The following is a 23174-nucleotide window of genomic DNA, read 5'->3' on the forward strand; positions in this document are numbered from 1 at the left end:
TGAACAAGTTGCTAAAAAAAATTGAATTTCCTTTGTCTATGATAAGCTTTTGGTCACCTTCTTTGGTACATTTATTTGGGAAACATTTTACCTGTTTGTTATAAGGATCATGTCTCTTGGAATGGTTTGCAAGCACGGGTAACACAAGTAATAATGTGTCAACGGCTTCTAAGCACTCCATCTAGTTGGATTTTCCCTGAAGGCGGTTGAGAGGGACTTTCAAATGTCCCCATTTAAAAAAAAAAAAAAAATCCTGGCGAATGTCCCCCAGTTCCTAACAAGCCATGTATCCAAACAGAACTTATTTCACGGGGGGGAAAAAAAAGAAAAAGAAACCCACGGCACTTCTTTTTAATAACTGTTCAGCTACAAAATTTTATTGGTATCTTTTTTTTTTTTATGTTCCCTCCAGAGGATGTAATGCACAAAAGCATTGGCCACGGAACATAGAAAATTACAAATGAAATTTTATTTGTAAAAAGTACGCTGTCTCCTTAGACGGGCGTCCGTTATATATTTTCATTCATCAACCAACCAAGACTGCAAGTGGGATATATTCGTGGGCAGCAACGGAAGGCCCTCCAAACGGTTTTATCCACGGATAGAAGACAAGATAGTGAAAAGACAACTGGTTTTAAGTAAGTGAACTCTTCCCAACAGACACGGGTCTCCCAAAAAGCACTAGGGGAAAACTCCCCCTGGGGGGCACGTGGGCTTCTTGTGCTTGGCTTATGCCTGGTTTAGCTACACAGTTTGGTGGTGTCGTAGTCCACGGCGTTGGGCAGCTTGGCGTTGAAGGCCTGCAGGGCCGCCTGGATGCGGACCACCTCGCTGGTGGCCAGCTTGAGCCTGTGGCGGAGCAGGCAGGCGAACAGGTCGAGTCTGCGGGGGCCTGGTGGGGACAGCTTGTTGACTCGGTCCCGGATCTCCACCAGCTGCAGCAGCGCCGAGTCCTGCGATCCCTGAGTGTAGGGGTAGTCCAGCTGCAGGATGAGGTCCCGGATGGCCTCGGGGTCGAAGTGCATGCTGTAGCCGAACACCTGGATGTGGTTGATCTTCATGTAGCCCAGGTTGCGCGCCGGGTCCACGAACTCCAGCGGCTCGTAGTACACGACGCTGCTGCTGCTGCTGCCGCCGTCGGTGGCGTTGCCTCCGGGGCCACCACCAGCCCCGCTGGCCCGGACGCGGCTGCGCAGGTAGATGTGCACCGTCTCGAAGAAGGTCTTCCACTTGTTGCCCAGCGTCAGGGACCAGTTGTAACACTGCAGGGGCAGGTCCAGCCTAGTCCGCTCCCAGTCCGGGAAGCCGTCCTCGCCCACGGGCATGTACCAGCTCTCCGAGTGGCTGCCCCCGAACGGGTTGATGTACACGGCCAGCACGGGCTCCAGCGTGCTGTTCTTGGTCAGGCAGATCTGCAGCGACAGGCCCAGGACCATGTGCACCAGGCTGGCCTTGTACTTGTTGCTCTTGAGCGTGAGCAGCATGCGCTTGCGCCACGACGGGTCAAACCAGCTGTTGAGGCGCATGTCGTTGCTGATGAAGATGGCATGCACCTCCAGGCGCCGGTCTGCCCGCTGCAGCAGGTAGCGGAGCTCCAGGTCCTGCAGGTCGGTCTCGAAGCCCAGGTAGTGGTCGGTGGAGTCGGCCACCTCGGGCCTGCAGGCGCCCTGGCTCAGCATGTAGCCCGCGTTGCAGGCGCCGCAGCGTGTGCGGTTGTCCGGGGCGCAGGCCAGGCAGGCGGCCGCGTCGCCCACGGCGCAGGGCAGGGCGGCCGTGCAGGCCAGCTGGTCGCTGGGGCAGGTGCACGAGTGCGTCTCCTCCGAGAAGCTGCCCAGCAGCCCGTTCTCGTTGCAGTAGAGGAAGGACTGGATGCGCGAGAGCCAGTAGGTGGAGGATCTGGAAAAGGGAACAGGGAGAGTCTGGGTCAGTACAGGCATCTTGAGCCCCGAGCTGCACTAGGCTCCTTCTGGCTGGCTCCAGCCAGTCCTTAACAGAGGTAAGAGGTCCAGGGAACCCTGGGCGGGGCTCAGTGGTTGAGCATCCACCTATGAACCAGGAGTTCCTGGTTGGATTCCCAGTTCCAGGATGTGGGCTCCATCCCCAGTAGGGGGAGCACAGGAGGCAGTTGATCCATGGTTCTCTCTCATCATTGATGTTTCTCTCTCTCTCCCTCTTCCTTCTTCTCTGAAATAAAAATATATTTAAAAAAAAAAGATCCACATAGTTAATCATTGAGAAATATATCTGTATATTTGCATACTATAAATTATGTGTATTTAAATGATTATATATATATATATATACTATATAACTATATAACTAACTATATAGTATATACATCTATATACTATATAATCATGTTATATATTGTTTTATGTTTGCATATTTGTATATTATATATATTATTTCTGCACAAGATTGGCCATAGATAATTCCTTCGGAAGAGATTGCATGTGGTCGGCAAACTGCAGCTCTAGATATCATAAAATATCTAGAGGAGAATCAGTGTGTAAATGAGCCTCGATTTGCCAGTCTGATGACTGAGTTTGCTGACCACTGACCTAAGCATTTAAAAGAGGAACACTGTGGCTCAGTAGTTGAACTTCGACCTATGAACTAGGACAGTGGTCGGCAAACTCATTAGTCAACAGAGCCAAATCGAGGCTCTAGAGCACATGTGTCAAACACAAGGCCCGCGGGCCAAATCCGTCCTGCCAGGCCTTGCAATGTGGCCCGCTCCGCGCTGTCATCACTGCACTCCGCTGCGTTTCCATCACAATGACAGTTTATGACTGTTCAGTAAACCATTCGGCCCGCGATTTAGGCTGGATTTTAGATTTTGGCCCCTTCTCTGATTGAGTTCGACACCCCTACTCTAGAGCCACATGTTTGCTGACCACTGCACTAGTATATTTGGAAGCTGATTATGTATAGAGTTGGACCGGTTATTGTTCTGAAAAGATATCTAACAATAGGAAACATAAGTGGCTTTATCACACAATATTTAGAGAAGAATCAGCATGTATAAATGAGGACTGTTCCTTCATTCACCCTTAGCTTCACTTCAGTAAGCCCTCCTGTCACAGGAAGCCCTAAATAGAAAATAAGAAAAAAATAAACAGCTCCAAATTGTCAATCAATGGATTTAAATCCCAGGGTTTTATCAACATTGAAAGAACAAGTACCTACGGAGAGGGAAAATACTATTGAAGCATGTTTGACAATTTCTTTGAGCAGCCTGTAAGTAAAAAATCAAAAATATCTCAAGACCAACTACAAGTTCTTTTAACAAGGGTTAAGTGTGTCGATTTAATGTGTTTGATTTGAATCATTAACAATTTTTTCTCATTTCTTTCCCCCAAAATCAGGCAAATCATGAAGCCAATTTAAGATGTTATTTTCCTTTAAAAAAATTATTTTCCTATTTCTTCACCTTATTGAGACTCTTTTTGTTAATCCTCAACCAAGGATTTTCCACTGATTTTTAGAGAGAGTTGGGAGGTGGGAGAGAGACACATCAATAGGTTGCCTCCCACTTGCACTCTGACCAGGGCCAGAACGGACCCTGCAACTCAGGTATGTGTCTTTATTGAACCCAGGATGCTTCAGTCCACAGGCTGATGCTCTATCCACTGAGCAACACCAGCTAGGGCTCAGACACTCTTGGTGTGTTTACAATCTCTGTACAATAGCCGGGCTGCATGGCTCAGTGGTTGAGCATCGACTTAATGAGGAGGTCCTGGTTAGATTCCTGGTCAGTCAGCGCTTGTGCCCAGGATGTGGGCACCAGCCCCAGTGGGGGGTGTACAGGAGGCAGTTGATCCATGATTCTCATCATTGGCATTTCTCTCTCTCCCTCTCTGAAATAAAAACATTTTTAAAAAAGATCCATATAATCATTGAAGAAAAATATCTGTATCTTTTATACTATAAATTATATATATATATTTAAATATGTTTATATAGTATATATATATAAATATACTATATAATCATGTTATATAATATATAATAGATGCATACTATATTTGTATATTATATATTATTTCTGCACAAGATTGGCTATAGATTATTCCTTCTGAAAAGATTGCATGTGGTCTCACTAGTACAGTGGTCGGCAAACTGCAGCTTGTGAGCCACATGAGGCCTGTGAGCCTCCATCTGCCGCTCTGTTGACTAATGAGTTTGCCGACTGCTGACCTAAAAGTTTAAAAGAGGAACACTGTGGCTCAGGAATTGAACTTCCACCTATGAACTAGGACAGTGGTCGGCAAACTCATTAGTCAACAGAGTGGCAAACTGTGGCTCTTGAGCTTGGTTTGCTGAACATGGCACTAGTATACTTAGAAGCTGATTGTGTATAGAGTTGGATCGGTTATTGTTCTGAAAAGATATCTAACAGTAGGAAATAAATGGCTTTATCATAAAATATCTAGAGGAGAATCAGCATGTATAAATGAGGACTGTTCCTTCATTCACCCTTAGCTTAGCTTCAGTAAGCCCTCCTGTCCCAGGAAGCCCTAAATAGAAAATATGAGAAAAATAGGAGAAAAATAAACAGCTCCAAATTGTCAATCAATGGATTTAAATCCCAGGGTTTTATCAACATTGAAATAACAAGTACCTACTGAGAGGGAAAATATTATTGAAACATGTTTGATTTTTTACTTACAGGCTGCTCAAAGAAATTCTCGAAAATATCTCATTAATACCAACTATGAGTTCTTTTAACAAGGGTTAAGTGTGTCAATTTAATGTGTTTGATTTGAATCATTAACAATTTTTTCTCACTTCTTCCCCCCAAATCAGTCAAATCATGAAGCCAATTTAAGCAGTTATTTTCCTGTGCCTTCGCTTTATTGAGACTTTTTGTTAATCCTCAGCCAAGGATTTTCCACTGATTTTTAGAGAGAATGGGAGGGGGGAGACAGAGAGTGAAACATCAATGTGAGAGAGAGACATCGATAGGTTATCTCCCACTTGCACCCTGACCAGGACCAGAGTGGACCCTGCAACTTAGGTATGCGCCCCTGACTGGAATTGAACCCAGGACCCTTCAGTCCACAGGCTGATGCTCTATCCACTGAGCCAAACCCAGTAGGGCTCAGACACTCTTGGTGTGTTTACAATCTCTGTACAATAGTGGGCCTGCGTGGCTCAGTGGTTGAGCATCAACCTATGAACCAGGAGGTCCCGGTTTGATTCCTGATCAGGGCACATGCCCTGGGTTGTGGGCTCCATCCACAGTGTGGGGCGTGCAGGAGGCAGCTGATGGCATTTCTCTTTCTATCCATCTCTCTTCCTCCCTAAAAATCAACAAAAAATTAAGATAAAAATCTGTTAAATAAGGAAGAAAAAGTATGGCTGTGGATTCAGAAAATTTTTTCTCATCCTAGCTGTATGATCATGGAATATTAGGGCAGGTTGTATAACCCACTTTCTCTTCTCTCCTGTGAAAAATTGGAATAGAAATATCTCCTATATTGTGTTCTTGTTTATAAAACATTTTTTAATTGATTTTTTTAAAGAGAGGAGGGGAGAGAGATAGAGAGCTAGAAACGTCGATGAGAGAGAAACATTGACCAGCTGCCTCTTGCACACCCCCTACCGGGGATGTGCCCGCAACCAAGGTACATGCCCTTGACCGGAATCGAACCTGGGACCCCTCAGTCCACAGACCAACGCTCTACCACTGAGCCAATATATTGCGTTCTTGTGAGCGCTAGTTCGGCTCAGATTGTATGCTTGCACTTAGAACACTGCCTTGTATGTGTCTCAGAGCAGACACAAAAAACTACCTACTTTTGATATCCTACACCTTTCGGTGTTCATTATATAATATACATATTTTATGAATTTCAGAGAGAAAGGAAGAAACGTTGATGATGAGAGAACCACGGATCGGCTGCTTCCGGCACACCCCCTACAGTGGACAGAGCCTGCAACCCAGGTATGTGCCCTGATGGGGAATGGAACCATGGTACATTCCTGGTTCATAGGTGGTTGACGCTCGACCACTGAGCCAGTTAACATAGACATTTAATCTAGTTGTGAAGACCTAACTCTCAAGTTCATTCATTTGCCTCTTCTTCCACCCCCTTTTCACACTTTCTGTAGTTCCGTTGATGGCCGCCTAATATAAAGAATATAAAATATATAGCCGATCTGGCTGGAAAATTACATTTTCTTCCCTGAAACCATAGCATGCATTCCCCAGACAATTCATCTCTCCCTGGAAGGCTCCAATCATCCTTCCAAATCACAGGGACAAACAATGAAACAGGCGTCAGGCTAATGGCTGCTCACAAAACTAGGGCACAGAAGGAGAATCTTTCTCAGAAAAGCAGCGGACCCCAGCTTTCAGTCGCCCCTCATTCCTGCCCCCCAGCCCCTTGCCCAGGCCACAGATGCATTTGGGGGAATGTGCTTCAGTTTTGTCTCTCTGCTCCCCGCGTATGAATATTGATGGGCATCCACTCCAGAGCCCGCGGACCCCGACAGCAGGGCTAGCGCATGGATTTCCTTCCTTACTGCTCTTGTTGTGTTTCCGTTATCTTATTGTACTTTGCAAACAGGAGGTGGAGCACATTTGAAGACGGCTGTGGATTTTCACTTACCTGAAACATCACCAAGTTGTTTTGTCCAGCAAAGCAAAACTTAACTTTTCCTGAAAAATTTTTGAAGTTTAAAAAAAAAAATTTTTTCAAGATGGAAGAGAAATAGCTTTAAAATGAGGCTCTACCACGCCAGCCCGGCATGCTTTTATTTTATTTATTTATTTTTTGCCCGTGTATACACTATTTAAAAATAATATATGTTATTGATTTTTTACAGAGAGGAAGGGAGAGGGATAGTTAGAAACATCGATGAGAGAGAAACATTGATCAGCTGCCTCTTGCACACCCCCTTCTGGGAATGTGCTCGCCACCAAGGTACATGCCCTTGACCGGAATTGAACCTGGGACCTTTCAGTCCACAGGCTGATGCTCTATCCACTGAGCAACACCACTGAGCAACACTGGTTTTGGCTATACACTATTTCTATTCTTTCCATCCCACACTTGTGAGGGCAATCACCATGCATTGTACACGGTACAGTCAGTGGCAAAGGTCTTGTTCCCTAAAGCTGTGTCCATCGTGGCTTATGTGTGTTAATTTTTATCTACACATCACCATAGACTCTGGCAGCCTACATTTCTCCTCCGAATGAATGTTATCTCGCTCCTGCAAAAATATACTCATTGAACATATCTGCCTTTCACCAGTGCAGTTAAAAGCACCCGTTAATAACTGAAAATTGATTGGAGTAGACAACATCTGCTTTTAGGATGTACGGCCCCAACCAGTGTTTGCTCTGGCTGGGGGGGACACACGCCATGCAGATCCGTGATGGCGTGACACCCGCAGGAGAAATGAGCTCTCGGAGTGGCCTGTCAGCATTCATTTTCATAGCCCTGTCATACCTCTGCTCCCAGCCAAGGAGGTTAGGCAGAGACACCTGCTGTCTCTCCAGTAATCCGTGTGACAAATTAAATTCCAGGGAGCAGGCCTGCCTCCTAGCCGGAGAGCCACCCTGGGGTAAGCCTCGCCAACTATCCCCACCATGTCAGTGGTCGGGGTAAACACATTCTAAAGGGGGGACCAGACACAATTTCCAACAAACATGTTTCCATTACCTGTCTTAATAGATTTTCTGATTCAGAAATTGATGGAGACAAAGATGAGTTTTTTATTTATAGAGCAGTTACCTGAGGAGATGGAAGCTACTCAGGTACGTGGCTCTCTGTACAAGAAATGCCTGAATTCTATCGGATTCAATGAAGGTGTGTGCCTTGGTGTTCTGGAGACTTCTGAACACCAGGACAGAGTTTTCCTACAGGACCCAAACCCAGTGCTTGGTTATAGGGACAACATAATCCTCAGTTACTCTTCAACTTCCAAATGTTCTTTTGAAGTTATTCAACTGAAATAACATTTTGAAGTTGAAGAGTAACTTTAAATCTAGCTAAAGCCTAGCCCAGTGGTTGGCAAACTGTGGCTCACTAGCCACATGCGGCTCTTTGGCCCCTTGAGTGTGGCTCTTCCACAAAATACCACGTGCAGGGGATTCACATACAGTGAGATTGAAACTTTGTGGCCCATGCGCAGAAGTCGGTTTTTGGCTCTCAAAAAAAAAAAAAAAGACTGAGTTTGCCGACCACTGGGTTAACAAACTCATCAGTCAACAGAGCCAAATATCAACAGTACAATGATTAAAATTTCTTTTGAGAGCCAAATTTTTTAAACTTAAACTATATAGGGAGGTACATTGTTATTAACTTAATTAGGGTCCTCCTAAGCTGGCCTCTGCCAAACAACTCAAGGGCCAAAGAGCTGCAGTTTGCCAACCACTGGCCTAACCCAGTGGCTCTGTGGATAGGAGTTTTCTCTCTCTCTCTTTTTCCCACTCTTTAAAAATCAGTGGGAAAAAATGTTGTTAGTACTCATTTGAAGACAAAAAGTTAAGATGATCCATTAGCTGACATAGTCACAACTGCCATCATCGCATAACAAAATTAATTTATTGGCAGTGACAAATATCCAGGACATATTCCAATTTACCTGAAAACCTAAAAATAATTATTTTTAATTCTTTTTAAAATATTTTAAAAAAGAATTAAATATATATTTTATTTATTTTCTACAGAGAGGAAGGGAGAGGGATAGAAAGCGAGAATCATCGATCAGCTGCCTCCTGCACACCCCCACTGGGGATGTGCCTGCAACCAAGGTACATGCCCTTGACCGGAATCAAACCTGGGACCTTTCAGTCCACAGGCCGACACTCTATCCACTGAGTCAAACCAGTTTTGGCCACCCCTGTACAAATAAGAAAATGGCACAGAATACACGGGAACAAGGTTAATAAACGGATTTGCACTGGACACAGCTGTCCCCAGAGGGCCTTCAACTGGGCGCTCAGAGAGAAAGATAGGCAACTTTTATTCAGCGATTTTGGGCACTTTACCTAATGCTGTCATGTGACTTCTACCTAATGGAGTCATGTGACCCTCAACTCCAGGGGGAAATATTAATGTTGCTTTTTCCAGGGGAGATCATTGAGCCTCAGCGTGGCCAGGTCACTCTTCTGAGGTCACGGAGGTAATGAACTCCTGGCACGTTAGGGATGTGGGCAAAGGGTTTTCTCCTCCTTAAGCCGATCCCTGAGCACAATTACAGAAGAAACCCATGCCCCGGATAAAAGGCTCTGTGCTTGTAATTCCTTTAAAAAATTTATATTTCAGAGAGGCAGGGAGAGAGAGAGAAACATCAATGATGAGAGAGAATCATTAATCAGCTGCCTCCTGCACACCCCACTCTGGGGATGGAGCCCACAACCTGGGCATGTGCCCTGACCAGGAATTGAACCATGATCAACACAACCACTGAGCCATGCCGGCCGGACATACTTGTAATTCTTTCATTAGGAAATATAGTTCTGTGCACCCAGAAAAAAAAAAAATAGTAATTCAAATGAGGTCATTATAAAAAATGTAGTAGGAAGACCGCATTTTATCATTGCAAGTATTTCCCTTTCATCTTAGCCTTAAATAATGACTTTGTGCATGAGCAAGGGTGTTTATTTGTTAACTGGTGTTTATATTTCAACTTTTGCCATCGAGAAGCGCCTTAGTGAGAATCTAACCTTGCCAGAGCAGCGGGTACTGACTGCTATGTTCCAGGCTTGTTTCTAAGCCCAGTCCCTCAATGAAGTAACTGGATACTCAACACAAAGTGGAGACAGGTACTAATATTGTCTCCATTTTTGCAGAAGAGGAAGTGAATTTGAACATGAACCCTGAAATGGAAGAGCCAGGACTTAAATTATCAATATGAGAATCGTCTGCACTTCTTCATACCGCATTCCCATAAAAAGAGTTCCTTTTTAAAGGCCCAGTAACAGGTAATGGCATTTCCTTCAGGTAGTTACAACTTCAGTCCATTCCAAATGACATGTCTGGACATAAAGGTGGGAAGAATGTGGGCCAGTACCGAGACAGAAGAGATGGGGAGAGAACTAGACAAAACCCAAATTATCCATTTGTTCATTATACAAAAACTTATTGATCCCACATGGCGTGACTCAGTGGCTGACCATCAGGCTATGAAATAGGAGGTCATGGTTTGATTCCTGGCCAGGGTAAGGGCCCAGGTTGTGGGCACCATCCCCAATGGGGGATGTGCCAGAAGCAGTCTATGGAAGATTCTTTCTCATTGATGTTTCTCTCTCCCCCCCCTCCCTTCCTCTCTGAAATCAATAAAAAATATATTATAGTTAAAAATGTATCACTTGAATTCAGTACCTACAGTGCGTCTCTCAGTGTGTAGACCCCTTTCAGCCTTCCAAAACGGTTAAATTATAACATCATACAGAATTTAAATCAAACACATAGGAAAAGGCAAACAAGACCATTTAACATAGCACACCATGTCGTCCACCAAGGTGAAAATGCCGTGAAATGAAATTAAATGTGGAACAATGAATAGATCAGATGAATTTGCAAAACTAAAAAAGTCTTGAAAGGTGACCACCTACTGACTGGAACTGTCTTTTGCTTCCTTAAGGGCTGGCTATTATTGTTATAGCCTCCAAGAAAATGCTTTATTAATATTAGAGATAAAATAAAAATGGTAAAAATGGGAGCTGGATGGCTACCCATACCCATTTGAAAGCAAAACGCCATTGAAAAGCAAAGGAATGTTTCTATAAATAAATGCTCAAAATGTTAGGACCTTGTTCCCCTTTTTTGAAATGTTAAAATTCAGGAAAAATACAGTATTTGTGGAAAGCTCGCAGAAGCATGAATATGGAAGTGTCGTCAGCAAGTACTTAAGTTCTAATTACATATCTAGCATCATTTTAGATAATATTATGTGAGGGGCTTGGGGATCAAAAATAGGAGATTTTGTGAATTCCCAGTGCATGTTACACCAGAAATGCATAAATATATGTAATAAACATGCAATCTAAATAAAAAGCAAATTGTAGGTTGTGATAGTTTACAGCAGGGTAGGAGGAATGTAAGCCACCAGTGTAGGAGGAGATATGAAAATACAAATCATGGGGGTGGAAATAGGTTAAAAAGGATGATAGCGGAATTGAATGTAAGTAAAGAAGGAATACATACGGGGGTGAGATCACATGGGGAGTAATATGTTGCATGGATTACTACACAGTGGCCTGACAACACTCATATTTTTCTCCAACCGCCTACAGGCCTTTTCCACCTTCAGCCCCATTACTGAGTTAAATCAGCATGTCTAATTTGAATCCTGCTGTGTTTTACTTTTAAATAATTTTTTTGTGGATTCCAGAGAGGAAGGGAGAAGGAGGTAGAAGCATCAATTTCAATGATGAGAGAGAATCATTGATCGGCTGCCTCCCGCACGTTCCCCAACCGAGAGGCAAAGCTTGATGACCTCCTGGTCCACAGGCCAACACTCAACCACTAAGCCACACCGGCTGGGCTGGTTCACTGTGCTACCTGTCTCTTGGTCCTCCTCATTCTGTTACCGAATTACATGGTTCCTGAAAACTTATTTAAAAATTATTTTCTAAATGAGCATCTGCCGGAAACAAATTACTATTTCACTACTAGATGTGGACAGGAAGCAGAAAGGCTGTCAACAACCTGAATTGCTCTAATCACTCACCCTTTAGTGGAGACATTGGTAGCTGAAGCAGCCTCCACCTCTGTTTGTCCCACGAAAATTTCTGTTATTGCCTGCCTAAGCATTATGGGTGTTTCCTCAGAGCCTCAATAAAAGGGATGGCAGGGCCAAAGCCATGAGTAGTTCTCCCACTAGAGTTGGACTACCACCTGGCCCCCATATTGCCAAATTAAATTTCTTCTAGTCTCTCTTCATTTGTGTGCGGCCCTTCTCCAGAACCCGAACCCTGAATCACATGAGACCTGAAAAAGGATCCCTCAGACATCCACATCATTGGACAGGAGAGGAAAAATGAGTATCCCTTTCCTGCTGTCAGCTGGTGCCTGGAATTGGTATCTTCCTGTCTGTCTCTGAGCCCTCTCTTCCGAGTGTTAGCTAAACGAGCTCCCTGCCACATCTCTGGTTAAATAATGGCCTCTGCACCTAACCTTGCCAAGTCCCACCCTTCTAAGGACAAGCCTGGGAGAGAATCTCCAAATCACCTTCAGATCCCCTACCCCCTTGGTATCTGAAGCCATTTGATGTATCTCTACACGTTCTATGGTGCACACCCTTACTAAGCCCTTACACAATCCTACATTTTTGATGGCTGATGGCCATATGGCAGCCATCTCTTACGTTTTTATTCTTGAAGTCCAGTCAAATGTAGGATGTGTAGAAGCTGCTCGTTTGCAATGCAAATAATAATGGGAGATGTGAAAATGCTATAATACATGACTCTACTTCAAGACAGCCATTTTGATTTAAACAGTTTAAAACCTATTTTAGAAAGCTCATGTGTTCACACTCTGTTCTATAAGAAAGTTTTGAACATGAGGCACTACTTGAAACAACGTGGGTATTAAAATTAATTTGACACCATTTCACAGCTTATCAGGAAGCAGGGATGTTCAATGTCCAATGCTAAAAGAACAAAGGAAGAGATGGTTGTCCCAAGCAGTGCAGGATCAGAAACTCAACTCTGCCTTTCAGAAAAGCCAGCCCCACAGTTCATACTTCACCGAAATCTTGACACACGCATCCCCTTCTCCAACATCGTGAGGAAATACATTCCATCCAGTCTTGTGACTGTGACTAAGAAAATTAATTAGATCAAGATCAGCATCCACCACGTGCCCCGAGTCAGAGAATCCCGGAAATGAGAGCAGGGTAGGTAGGACCTTGGAGATCACCTTGTCCAACACCTTCACTTGGTGGATGAGAACATGGAAACCTGATTGGTGGGGACCATTTCCCAAGGTCACACAGGTAATTAGTAGTAGAACAAGGTCTGGAACATAAGCACTCAAACTCCTAATGAGGGTCCTTTCGGCTGAATAAAGGTCATGCTGTCCCGAAGCATTAAAGAAGGAAGCAGAATAAAGAGCTTCTCTATCAAGCGCATTCTAAAGAAGTAAAAGTGAATAAAGGCAGTACATAATTATATAAAAATGTATGGAAATGCAGACGTGTGCAATAAAGCATTATGGAAAGATCTGTAGATATATATCTTGGCTCTCTTTGAAAACATTCCTGGAAGTCTAGCTTAGTTCTTTGAAATACTATGTTGGGCATTTCATCTGAACAATCCCTAACAGAAGGCCTTTGTTGATAAGGATGAAGGCAAAAACGGTGAGAATGAGGTAGCTATCCAGAAGGTGTAATTGATTTTCTGCACAGGTCATTGGATGGTAGTTTATGAAATTTGCTATGTTTCCCAACATGGATCAAACACTTGTAAATTAAAATTGCGATGGGATGGTATAGTAGAGGCACCCATTTTTTTTCCTTAATATTCCTTCTTCCCTTCTGTGCACAGTAATGGAAGCCCCTGGCCACTCCATTGAAGCCTGCATCTCCTACCTTCAGTAGACCAAAGAGTGCGTTTAGGTCAGTACAGATTCCTCAATGAACAGTACAAAGAGAAAAATAAATTTAAAATAGTTTATCCAAGCCAGCACAGCTCAGTGGTTGAGCATCAACCTATGAACCAGGAGGATATGGTTCGATTCCCAGTCAGGGTACATGCCCCACTTGCAGGCTTGATCCCCATGTGGGGTGTGCAAGAGGCAGCTGATCAATGAGTCTCATCACTGATGTTTCTCTCTCAACCTCTCCCTCTCTGAAATAAATAAAAATATATATTTTAAATCTATGATTATTATCACTTTATAATAATAAACACTTGAAAGTCTACTAAACCAGTGGTCAGCAGACTCGTAGTCCACAGAGCCAAATATCAACAGTATGATTGAAATTCCTTTTGAGAGACTTAAACTTCTTCTAATGCCACTTCTTCAAAATAGACTCACCCAGGCCATGGTATTTTGTGGAAGAGCCACACTCAACGGGCCAAAGAGCCGCATGTGGCTCGAGAACCTTGGTTTTCCGACCACTGTACTAAACAGTCAAGGTCAGGTCTCTGGCTATCTATGTGCAAGCAAGCATTAAGCTATAATTTTTGGTTGCAATGCTGTGTTACTCACCAGTGCTGGGATATGTATAATCCATGCAGTAGGTAATGATACATGGTACATAAAGAATATCATGCTAAGAGAATATGTACAGTTTCTCAGCAGTAAGGACATGGGTCAGCCTGTGTCTAGAGCAGCATGCCTGACATGAGGCATGAGAATCCTACCATCGGGCTGAAGACTTGAAACCTGAGAAGGTTAGCAAACAAGAGGTGGCTTTTAGGTGCCTAGTTAGCAGTCCTTCTCATTCCGCTGGCATCCTTCTCCAAAAGCCACCGAGGATTTAGAGAGAAATAAATTAATTCCACATGCTGTAATGGATAACGCGGAGAAGGCTATTTGCCCGTTATACTTCTCAAAGCAAGACAGAATAAGAGGTAAATAACGATGGGAAGCGAGCAGCTCAGACAGCCAGGCCTAATTTTAAATCAACACGGTGCACGCCAGTCTGTTCTTTAGAGAAAAATCCTTTAAGAAGCACAGATCTATTTCGGGGACAGGAGTTTATCTTCTGACTTGCAGGAGACAAACCTCAGTGGGGTTGTCCTTGCAAACCGGAAGGGCCAGGCAAGGGAACGGTGTAAGAGCAAAGTGTCACTTCGGGAGAGAGTTCTGGAAGCTCGTCCAGAGAACCATTCTGGATTTGCTGTCAAGATCTCTGTCATATTTTGACATTCCTTGACATCTCTGGCTGGCAGTGTTCTCTGAGCAAATAAGAGTTGACTCAGATCTTCGCTGTTAAAGACATTTTTCAGAAATGTCTTTTTTTCAAACTTCCCCAACCTGGATGTCCTCACACACTCTCACCTTTGAGCAATTAGGTCTAAAATGGTCTAACATGGCTGAAATCGGTTTGGTTCAGTGGATAGAGCATCGGCCTGCAGACCAAAAGGTCCCAGGTTTGATTCCGGTCAAGGGCATGTACTGGTTGAGGGCACATCCCCAGTGGGGGGTGTGCAAGAGGCAGCTAATTGATGACTTTCTCTCATCGATGTTTCTATGTCCCTCTCTCTTCCTCTCTGTAAAAAATCAATAAAATATATTTTTTAAAAACCAATAAATAAAATGGTCTAACATGGCTTTGCTCTCCTTTTGGTTTGTTTTATTCAATATAGGCCTTTGATCAAAACGTGTGTGTGTGTGTGTGTGTGTGTGTGTGTGTGTGTGTGTGAATTCTCACCCAAGGATATTTTTTCCATGGATTTTTAGAGAGAGTGGGAGGGAAGGAGAGGGGGAAAGCGATTGAGAGAGACAGACTGGTTGCCTCCCGCACGGGGCTGGCAATCGAACCCAGGACCTTTCCACACTCAGCCCAATGCTCTACCTGAGCCACAGTGACCAGGGCCATCAAAATATTCCCACCGCCTCTTGTGCAGTAGCGCATTAACTAGATTCAGTGGCCTCAGACCTTCTAAGCTGCTTGCATTCACCCCAAGCATTATTTTAATCGTCTCAAGAGAGCAAAAACTTGCTAATTCTGAAAGTCCTGACAAAGCCGCTAAGCACTTGGCTGCTCATAGACCTCCTTTCAACCTCGTACCTTCGGAGACCTCCCCATGGTCAAGACTCTGCTCCGAGAGCAGCCCCTGGGTGAACTGGCTTCACTTTCTCAACAACCCCAGTTAGCATGGTGGTTTGGAGGTGTCTCTACTTCCCAGTCGGCTTCAAATCCGGATTTGGCCACCTCTTGACCCGACTGAGGCGCTGGTCCACTCACTCTTAACACCTCTCACTGGCCAGATGTCAATGGCCCTAGTAATCTTGGGAGCCACACACTGAAAAGGCAAGCCTCCTCTCACCAGGATGTCCAAATGGCTACGTGGGGAGAGGCACACGTTCCCACCGCCAAATCCTGCCCCACACCCGCTCCCAAACTGGGACCGTCCTGGGCTCTGTCAGTGAGGGATTCCAGCCCCTATTGTGTCTGTGCGCTACACATTATGCCACTCCCAACAGGTTCACCTGCCACCTCCCCCCAACGGACATTCTGGAAATACAGCTTCCGGCCCCGACCACGCCTTCAGATTGACTGCCACCTTCATTTCGATTTAAAAACACACACAAAGCCAACTGAACACTCCCCATACCCAGACTCACAAACCACTGAGGAGTGCCTGGCCACTGCGGTGGATCACACGGGACAACCATGAGAACCCATGAAATACAGGTACAGACGTTGGGTGGGTCTTGCAAACATGTTTCATGAGAAAGAGTAAGAAAGAAAATACATGCTACACAACTCGTGCAGATTAAATATACAAATGTGAAAACCGTCACTGCAGGTTTCACAAAGACCAGGGCACCTTTACAGACTCTGTCAAGCCCACAGAGTGGGAGCCCATCAGAGGGAAGTGGAAGAGACCAGAATGCACATGTACATGGAATGAGGCAAACAAGGAAAGTATTACTGAACCCTATGTGTGATTAGCTCAAGTCCATAGGTTTCATAAAAACCAAACCCAACAGGAAACAAAAAAAATTACAAACAAACAAACAAAAAAAGGCAGCCACCCACATTGTGGGTTTTTGTGTTGCTATTGTTTGTATTTTTGTGTGTGTTTTTTTTTTAAGAAGACAATTTTAATATATATTTTATTGATATTTTTACAGAGGAAGAGAGAGGGATAGAGAGTTAGAAACATCGATGACAGAGAATCATCGATCAGCTGCCTCCTGCACACCCCCTACTGGGGATGTGCCTGCAACCAATGTACATGCCCTTGACCGGAATCGAACCCGGGACCTTTCAGTCCCCAAGCTGACGCTCTATCCATTGAGCCAAACCGGTCTCGGCTATTGTTTGTATTTTTGGATGAAGACTGCAATGCTGAAAAGGAGACATGGTCCCACTGTGGGTTTGCTCCTGGATAAATATGTGAAGTAACAAGAACTAGTGAGGAACTAGAAGTGCCATGAGAAAGATAGAATATAATGCCATAGACAATAGTGCTGGGGCTCGGGGGCCTGCTCCGGGAGGTGACACCTGAACAGCCAGCCAGAGGGTCCGTGTCCCAGGCAGAGGGAGGGCACCAGACCCGCGTGGCTGCCAAAGGAGGGGGAGGGCATGTACCGCAGGCCCAGCAGGCCGCCATGGATGCGGACTCCTATGGGCACAGCCTGCGACTAATGGGAAGCATAACAGCTCTTCTTGGATCAAACAAGACACTCCTTTGATTTCCTGAACCGAGAAATGGCAGGACCAGAAGTAGCTTCATTTTCCTTGAATGTTTTCAATTGATTTTAGAGAGAGGGAGGGAGAGACAGAAACATCAATGATGAGAGAATCATCATGGATCAGCTGCCTCCTGCACACCCCCCACTGGGGATCCAGCCTGCAATCAGAGCCTGTGCCCTAACAGGGAATCAAACCATGACCTCCTGGCTCATAGGTCAATGCTCCACCACTGAGCCACACCAGCTGGACAGACACGACTTAATTTTGACATTTTCCTCCACCTCACAGCGATCCTTTCACCAAATTAAAACTCTGCAACTCGAGCCAAATGATCTGATTTCGAACTTGGGGAGACGGAGTGAACTGTATTGCAAAACGAGGCCTGAGGAAGGAGCTGGTCTCGTTAGCATTCCTGGAGCTCCCGCACAGAGAGGGCTGGTTGCCGGGCTCAGCTCACTGTGCAGCCATTCATGCCAGGCGGCGTGGCCACTCCAGGCTGCCAAGTTTCCCAGGTGTCTCCCCGGAATGCTGCCTTGGCTTGCCACTCCCCGCTTAGGAGAGAAACATCTCTATTCACCAGGGAGAGAAGACCACAGAGGGGCCCTTTTTCAGCATTTCTGGGGCACATTCACTCTGCAGCTTGAGCAGGCGTGCCTCCCCTTAGCAACAGGTGCAGAGAGACACTGGCGCCCTCAGAACAAGCCTGAAAGGGTCCCTTGGCTGCAGCAGGAGGTCTCTGTCTCTTTAAACGAGCCCCGCTTTTCTTAGGTCCCTCATTGAAATGCATCAGCCCTTCCCAACTGCCCCTCATTCATCCTCCTCCTGAAATGCAAGACTCATGGGTTTGTGTCTCATGCAAATGTTACCGTTACGACATATGTGTAGATTTGATAGTTTCATTGATAGATTACAAACCTAAATTTATGGATTTGATATTTCTTGCATATAAAACATCCCATTTTAAAATACATATTTCTATTGATTTTGACAAGGAAGGGAGAGGGAGAGAGAGAGAGAATCAGCAATGATGAGAATCATCAATCAGCTGCCTCTTACACGCCCCCGACTGGGAATCAAGCCTGCAACCTGGGCGTGTGCCCTTGACTGGAATTGAACTGTGACCTCCTGGTTCATAGGTCAATGCTCAACCACTGAACCACATTGGCTGGGCCAGCCTTTTAGATGATCTAACCTTAAGTTCCCTCACTTATAATTGCAGGGAATAACCCTAACTACCTGTAACACTATGCTCATGGAGCAAAAACAGGTACATGCTTAAAATTCTCTCCACATTCCCGCATATAGATAGTGATGTAATTTGGCAGTGATGTAATTTCTTTCATTTCAAGAGGAATTTAGATGAGGTTATGAAGCAGAAACATGTATTTTGAACATAGCCATGTCTTGTTCTGCTTATGTTTCTAATTCATTGTGTGTGTGTGTGTGTGTGTGTGTGTGTGTGTGCATGAGCTAAGGATAAGATTGAGGACAATATTTTATAAATACAAATCTGTCTTGAAATTGGTAGGATTTCTTATATCCTTACTACTCTGTTTTTAGGTTGTTGATGGCAAACTCTCCTGCTTGTATGAATTAATTTTATTTCAGCTCAATAAAAGCTACGACCTCAGACCTGATCCTTTTGTCTCCTCGGAAAAGCCTACATGAAGCCTTCCTGCTACTTTAATAGAACAAACACAACAAACTGACCTTCGTTTTCTCCCGTGTTCCTTTGTCACATCGATGTTCTTTTGTGCTGTTCTATTTGCTGCTGTCTGAAGTGCATCTGGATTGTGAGAAAGGGGATTTTGATTTCAATTGGCATTGATTTTTGAAATGTATTCACCGACTTTATAACTTGTGGTGGCTGCCTCAAATGAAGTCTTTCAAAGTTGTGTGTGTGTGTGTGTGTGTGTGTGGGTGTTTAAAGTGTTACAGAGATTTTTCAGTGTTAGACATAAACATAGCTTGGTAATGCTTAGTTTTTCCCTTCTTGATTTAAAAAGCCATTTGATTTTAGAAAAATGTAATATTTGTTTAATGCTCAAGTAAAATGACTCTGGATTTCAACCCTATACCATTTGTAATGACTTGGTACATGTGTGTAGACCTTTTGTGTGTTTACATATACATAGTACATACATATAAATATGAAAAAGATGTGTGAGGAAATTATGATAAAAGGAGGTGACAGAGGTTCTTTTTTTGGCCTCAGTATGCATGATATTAAACATACTATGAAGATTAAGGGCTGCACATTGCTTTACATGGTGTTATAAAGTTAAGCATGAGATTCAATTTATTGTGAAAAATACCCAAAGGAGATTTCACCCCCACCCCACTTAATTGAGTAGGATTGATTGGATAAAGGCAGTGTTTATAAAATTTATCTAATTTTTTAAAATGCTTTTATTGATTTCAGAGAGGAAGGAAGAAGGATAAAGAAATAGAAACATCAGTGAGAGAGGGTCATTGATTGGCTGCTTCCTGCAGGCCCCCCACTGGGGATCCAGCCTGCAACTTGGACATATGCCCTGACTGGGAATTAAACCGATGACCTCTTCGTTCATGGGTTGATGGTCAACCACTGAGCTACACGTGCTAGGCTGATTTTTATTCTTTAGTTTAACATCACAATTGCTTTTAAATTACTGCCATCATTTAGAGTGGAAAAGAGTTCAGGACAAATACTATCTTATCAATATATCTACTAGTGACAGCTTTGACATAACCAATTTCATCTGCAGACATGGAAGCCTCCAGTGTCATGGATATGAAAGCTGAAGAGACTTTCATAGAATACAAGAAAACACGTTTTTCATTTCTCTTTTATGCAGATAATACACTAAGATTCTAGTCTGCTCTCAGCTGGTCAGGTCACCCCTACATCATGGTGTTTACCGCTGGCCACAACATTTTGCCGGATGTATTCGGGGGGGAGGTTCATGAATAACATAATAATTCTGTTTTATTAGATGAGCTTCTGTTTTGAGGTAATAAAAGCATCACACCATCCCAATAGTGGATGATGTATTTACTTTGGCAAGTAAACATGTATCCATTTCTTCCATAATACCAGTGAAATTGTTCAGAAGTGATGCAAACAGAAATGAGACTGACTCTCAGCTCTGATTTAAATCTGTTTAAAAACTGAAAGTGCATCCAGTCTAGGAATTTTATTGTCAATAACATTATGAGATTTACAGAAACATTAGTGTCTTGGAGTTTCTATTGATTCTTACTTTATGGTCCACATACAGACTGGTGATGGTTAATGTAATATCAACAAAGAATAAGCTTATTCCTTTTGCTCCATAACATTTTTCTAAGAAGTAACTTCCTGTACCAACTTAATGCAACTTTCTATCTCATGCATAGTATTGGAATGAGCCCAGCCAGCCTAGCTTAGTGGTTGAGAATGGACCTATGAGCCAGTAGGTTACGGAATGATTCCCGGTGAGGGCACCTGCCTGGATTGCAAGCTCAATCCCCAGTAGGGGCCGTGCAGGAGGCAGCCAATCCAATCGATGTGCCTCATCGATGTTTCTCTCTCTCTCCCCCCTTTCCTCTATGAAATGAATTTTATACACACACACACAGACACACACACACACACATTCATTTTATGTATTTTTTAAGAAAACAAACAAATATCTCATAAGATGCAACTTATTTGGTGAAACACAATGAGGGCTTATTAACTTGGTAATGAGGGGGAAATGAAGCCAGATATACAGCCCTCCACCTACCCTCTGTTGCATAAACCTGAGGTCGGCAAACAATAAGACACGGATTCCGACTGTTTAAGCAAAATGATACTCCTTGTAGTGCTGGGAAAGGGGGATGGTGTCAGCTTTCCGACCTCATTTCCAGGGCATTTCTGATAGGCTAACTTGCTTACAAAAAGAAAAGAGGAGTCCTAAGTGTTAAGAGTCCTCTGGAGCCATCCATATTGTTACTGTTCTCAAATCTAATTATTTTAGCTGGCAACTCCATTGAGTTACCAGGGGGTAAAAAGCATTATGGTAATGATCCTCTTCATCTTTCTTAGAAGACTGTTTAATGTCAAGAAGATGTGGGAAGCCGTACTTGTAAGACATTTGCATAGCGAGGAATAGGACAGAATCTCTTATTGGGAACGTGACCCATTCAATACCACTTCCCTTAGCTGCCTTTTCTTCCGACAGGAGAATGAGAATACATGTAAAAGGAGAATAAGACAACACACTACTAAGCCTTTTACTGAAAACACAGGGAGCTGTTGACCTGTTATTTTGCGCGATGCTCATACACATACAAATACGCACATCATGAAGTCCACAGAATTCCCCAAAGGACCAAGGCCCTTTGATTTGATAATATTGTCAAAAGGTAGCTAGCTAAGAAGGGCGCCTCCAGAGTTTGGATTTGGACCTTTCCTGAATGGTCCCTTGGTTATAGACAGAGATCTCTGGACAAAACATCAAAGACACTAGTTATCCCATTGCCCCTCACGACCTTGTATCCAGGAGAGGAAAATGAGGACATTCACAACATTATAATCGCACTGGTATTACCCTTTTCACATTATTGGTTTTGCCCTGCCTGTATGCCTCAAACTGGGCAATGCTATGGCTAGCAAGGCATTTAAAAAACACAAAAACACTTTACACCTAACTATAAAGTCATTTTGAAATAACTATGTTCAGCTAACATCTATCAAGATCCAATAAGTTGAAAGGTCATGGAATGATTTCTGAGCTGAAGGTCCGAGCAGGAATGCTACAATGGAAAGATAAGAAAAACCCTAGCCAGTTTGTTCAGTGGTTAGAGCGTTTTGCCTTTGGGCTGAAGGGTCATGGGTTCTATTCAGGTCAAGGGCATGTATTTAGGTTGCAGGCTGGATCCCTGGCACATGCTGGAGACAAGCAATCAGAGTGTCTCTCACATTGATGTTTCTCTCTCCCTATCCCTCCTACTCTATCTGAAAATCAATGGAAAAATATTTTTTAAAATAAAGATAAGAAATAAGAACTTAGAGTCAGAAGAGTGGAAGTCAGGGCTACCCCAAGAATTAGGAAAAAGGAAGTCGCTGAGGGAAAGGACAGATTTTCTTGAGGAAAAAGGAAAGAGCATGGCTCTGAGTCAGAATCCAAGCTGCTGTGTGTCACTCTACACACATAACGGTGCGTGTCTTTTAGAATTGATGCTATTACCTTTACGACAAATTCTACTTTGACTCTGGAACTCATGAAAACACATTTTGCAGAAATTTCATGAATAGGTTCAAAATGAGCTATGCATAAGAAATTTGTGTTTTCTAGTTTGGGCATGTTTACTTAAGCTCCTTCCATTTGCTGGCTACTTTGTCATTGTTGTTATGTTTTACATGTCTCAGGAATGCACTGAGGATGCATTAAACTCTCTTCATTTACTGCTTCATTATTAGCATGTGAGACACCAGAAAGTGATTGAAACAAAAATAATCTAACATTCTTTTGTAGCATAGAAGTATAAGGAACATTAATATCCTGACTTCTCCCTACAGTTTCATATGAAATTGCTCTCAGCAAAAGTTTCCTGTATTAATCATATAAATGCCATTTTTAATTAAATCGCACATTCTGCAATTGTAAAGGATTTGGAGGCCGTTCAGTGAGGTCCTTTTATTAGGTAGGGATGAAGTTGGCTATAGTCACATAAGCCAAGTAATATTGACTTAAGGGAAAAAAAGTGATTTTATTCCTCTCTCAGATAATGGTACAATCATAAATAGCCCATGACTGGAAAGATGACTTCAAAGAGATTGGACTTGCCCTGGCCGGTTTTGCTAGTGGATAGCGCACTGGCCCAAA

The 23174-nt window shown here is 43.6% G+C and overlaps 1 protein-coding gene across 3 annotated transcripts in view; it reads right to left on the minus strand.

The window, feature by feature from the left end:
* Window positions 1-701: 701 nt before the first annotated feature.
* The window catches only part of BRINP3 (BMP/retinoic acid inducible neural specific 3), a 167012-nt gene continuing 144539 nt past the window's right edge, over window positions 702-23174 (minus strand). For all 3 annotated transcript variants that reach the window (XM_036453621.2, XM_036453622.2, XM_036453623.2), the window contains one exon: window positions 702-1896. In XM_036453621.2, coding sequence (XP_036309514.1) covers window positions 741-1896 — 1156 coding nt within the window. In that variant the 3' untranslated portion in view covers window positions 702-740. The remainder of the gene's footprint in view (window positions 1897-23174) is intronic.

Source organism: Pipistrellus kuhlii, unplaced genomic scaffold, assembly GCF_014108245.1.
Source record: "Pipistrellus kuhlii isolate mPipKuh1 unplaced genomic scaffold, mPipKuh1.p scaffold_m20_p_25, whole genome shotgun sequence".
Classification (NCBI taxonomy): Eukaryota; Metazoa; Chordata; class Mammalia; order Chiroptera; family Vespertilionidae; genus Pipistrellus; species Pipistrellus kuhlii.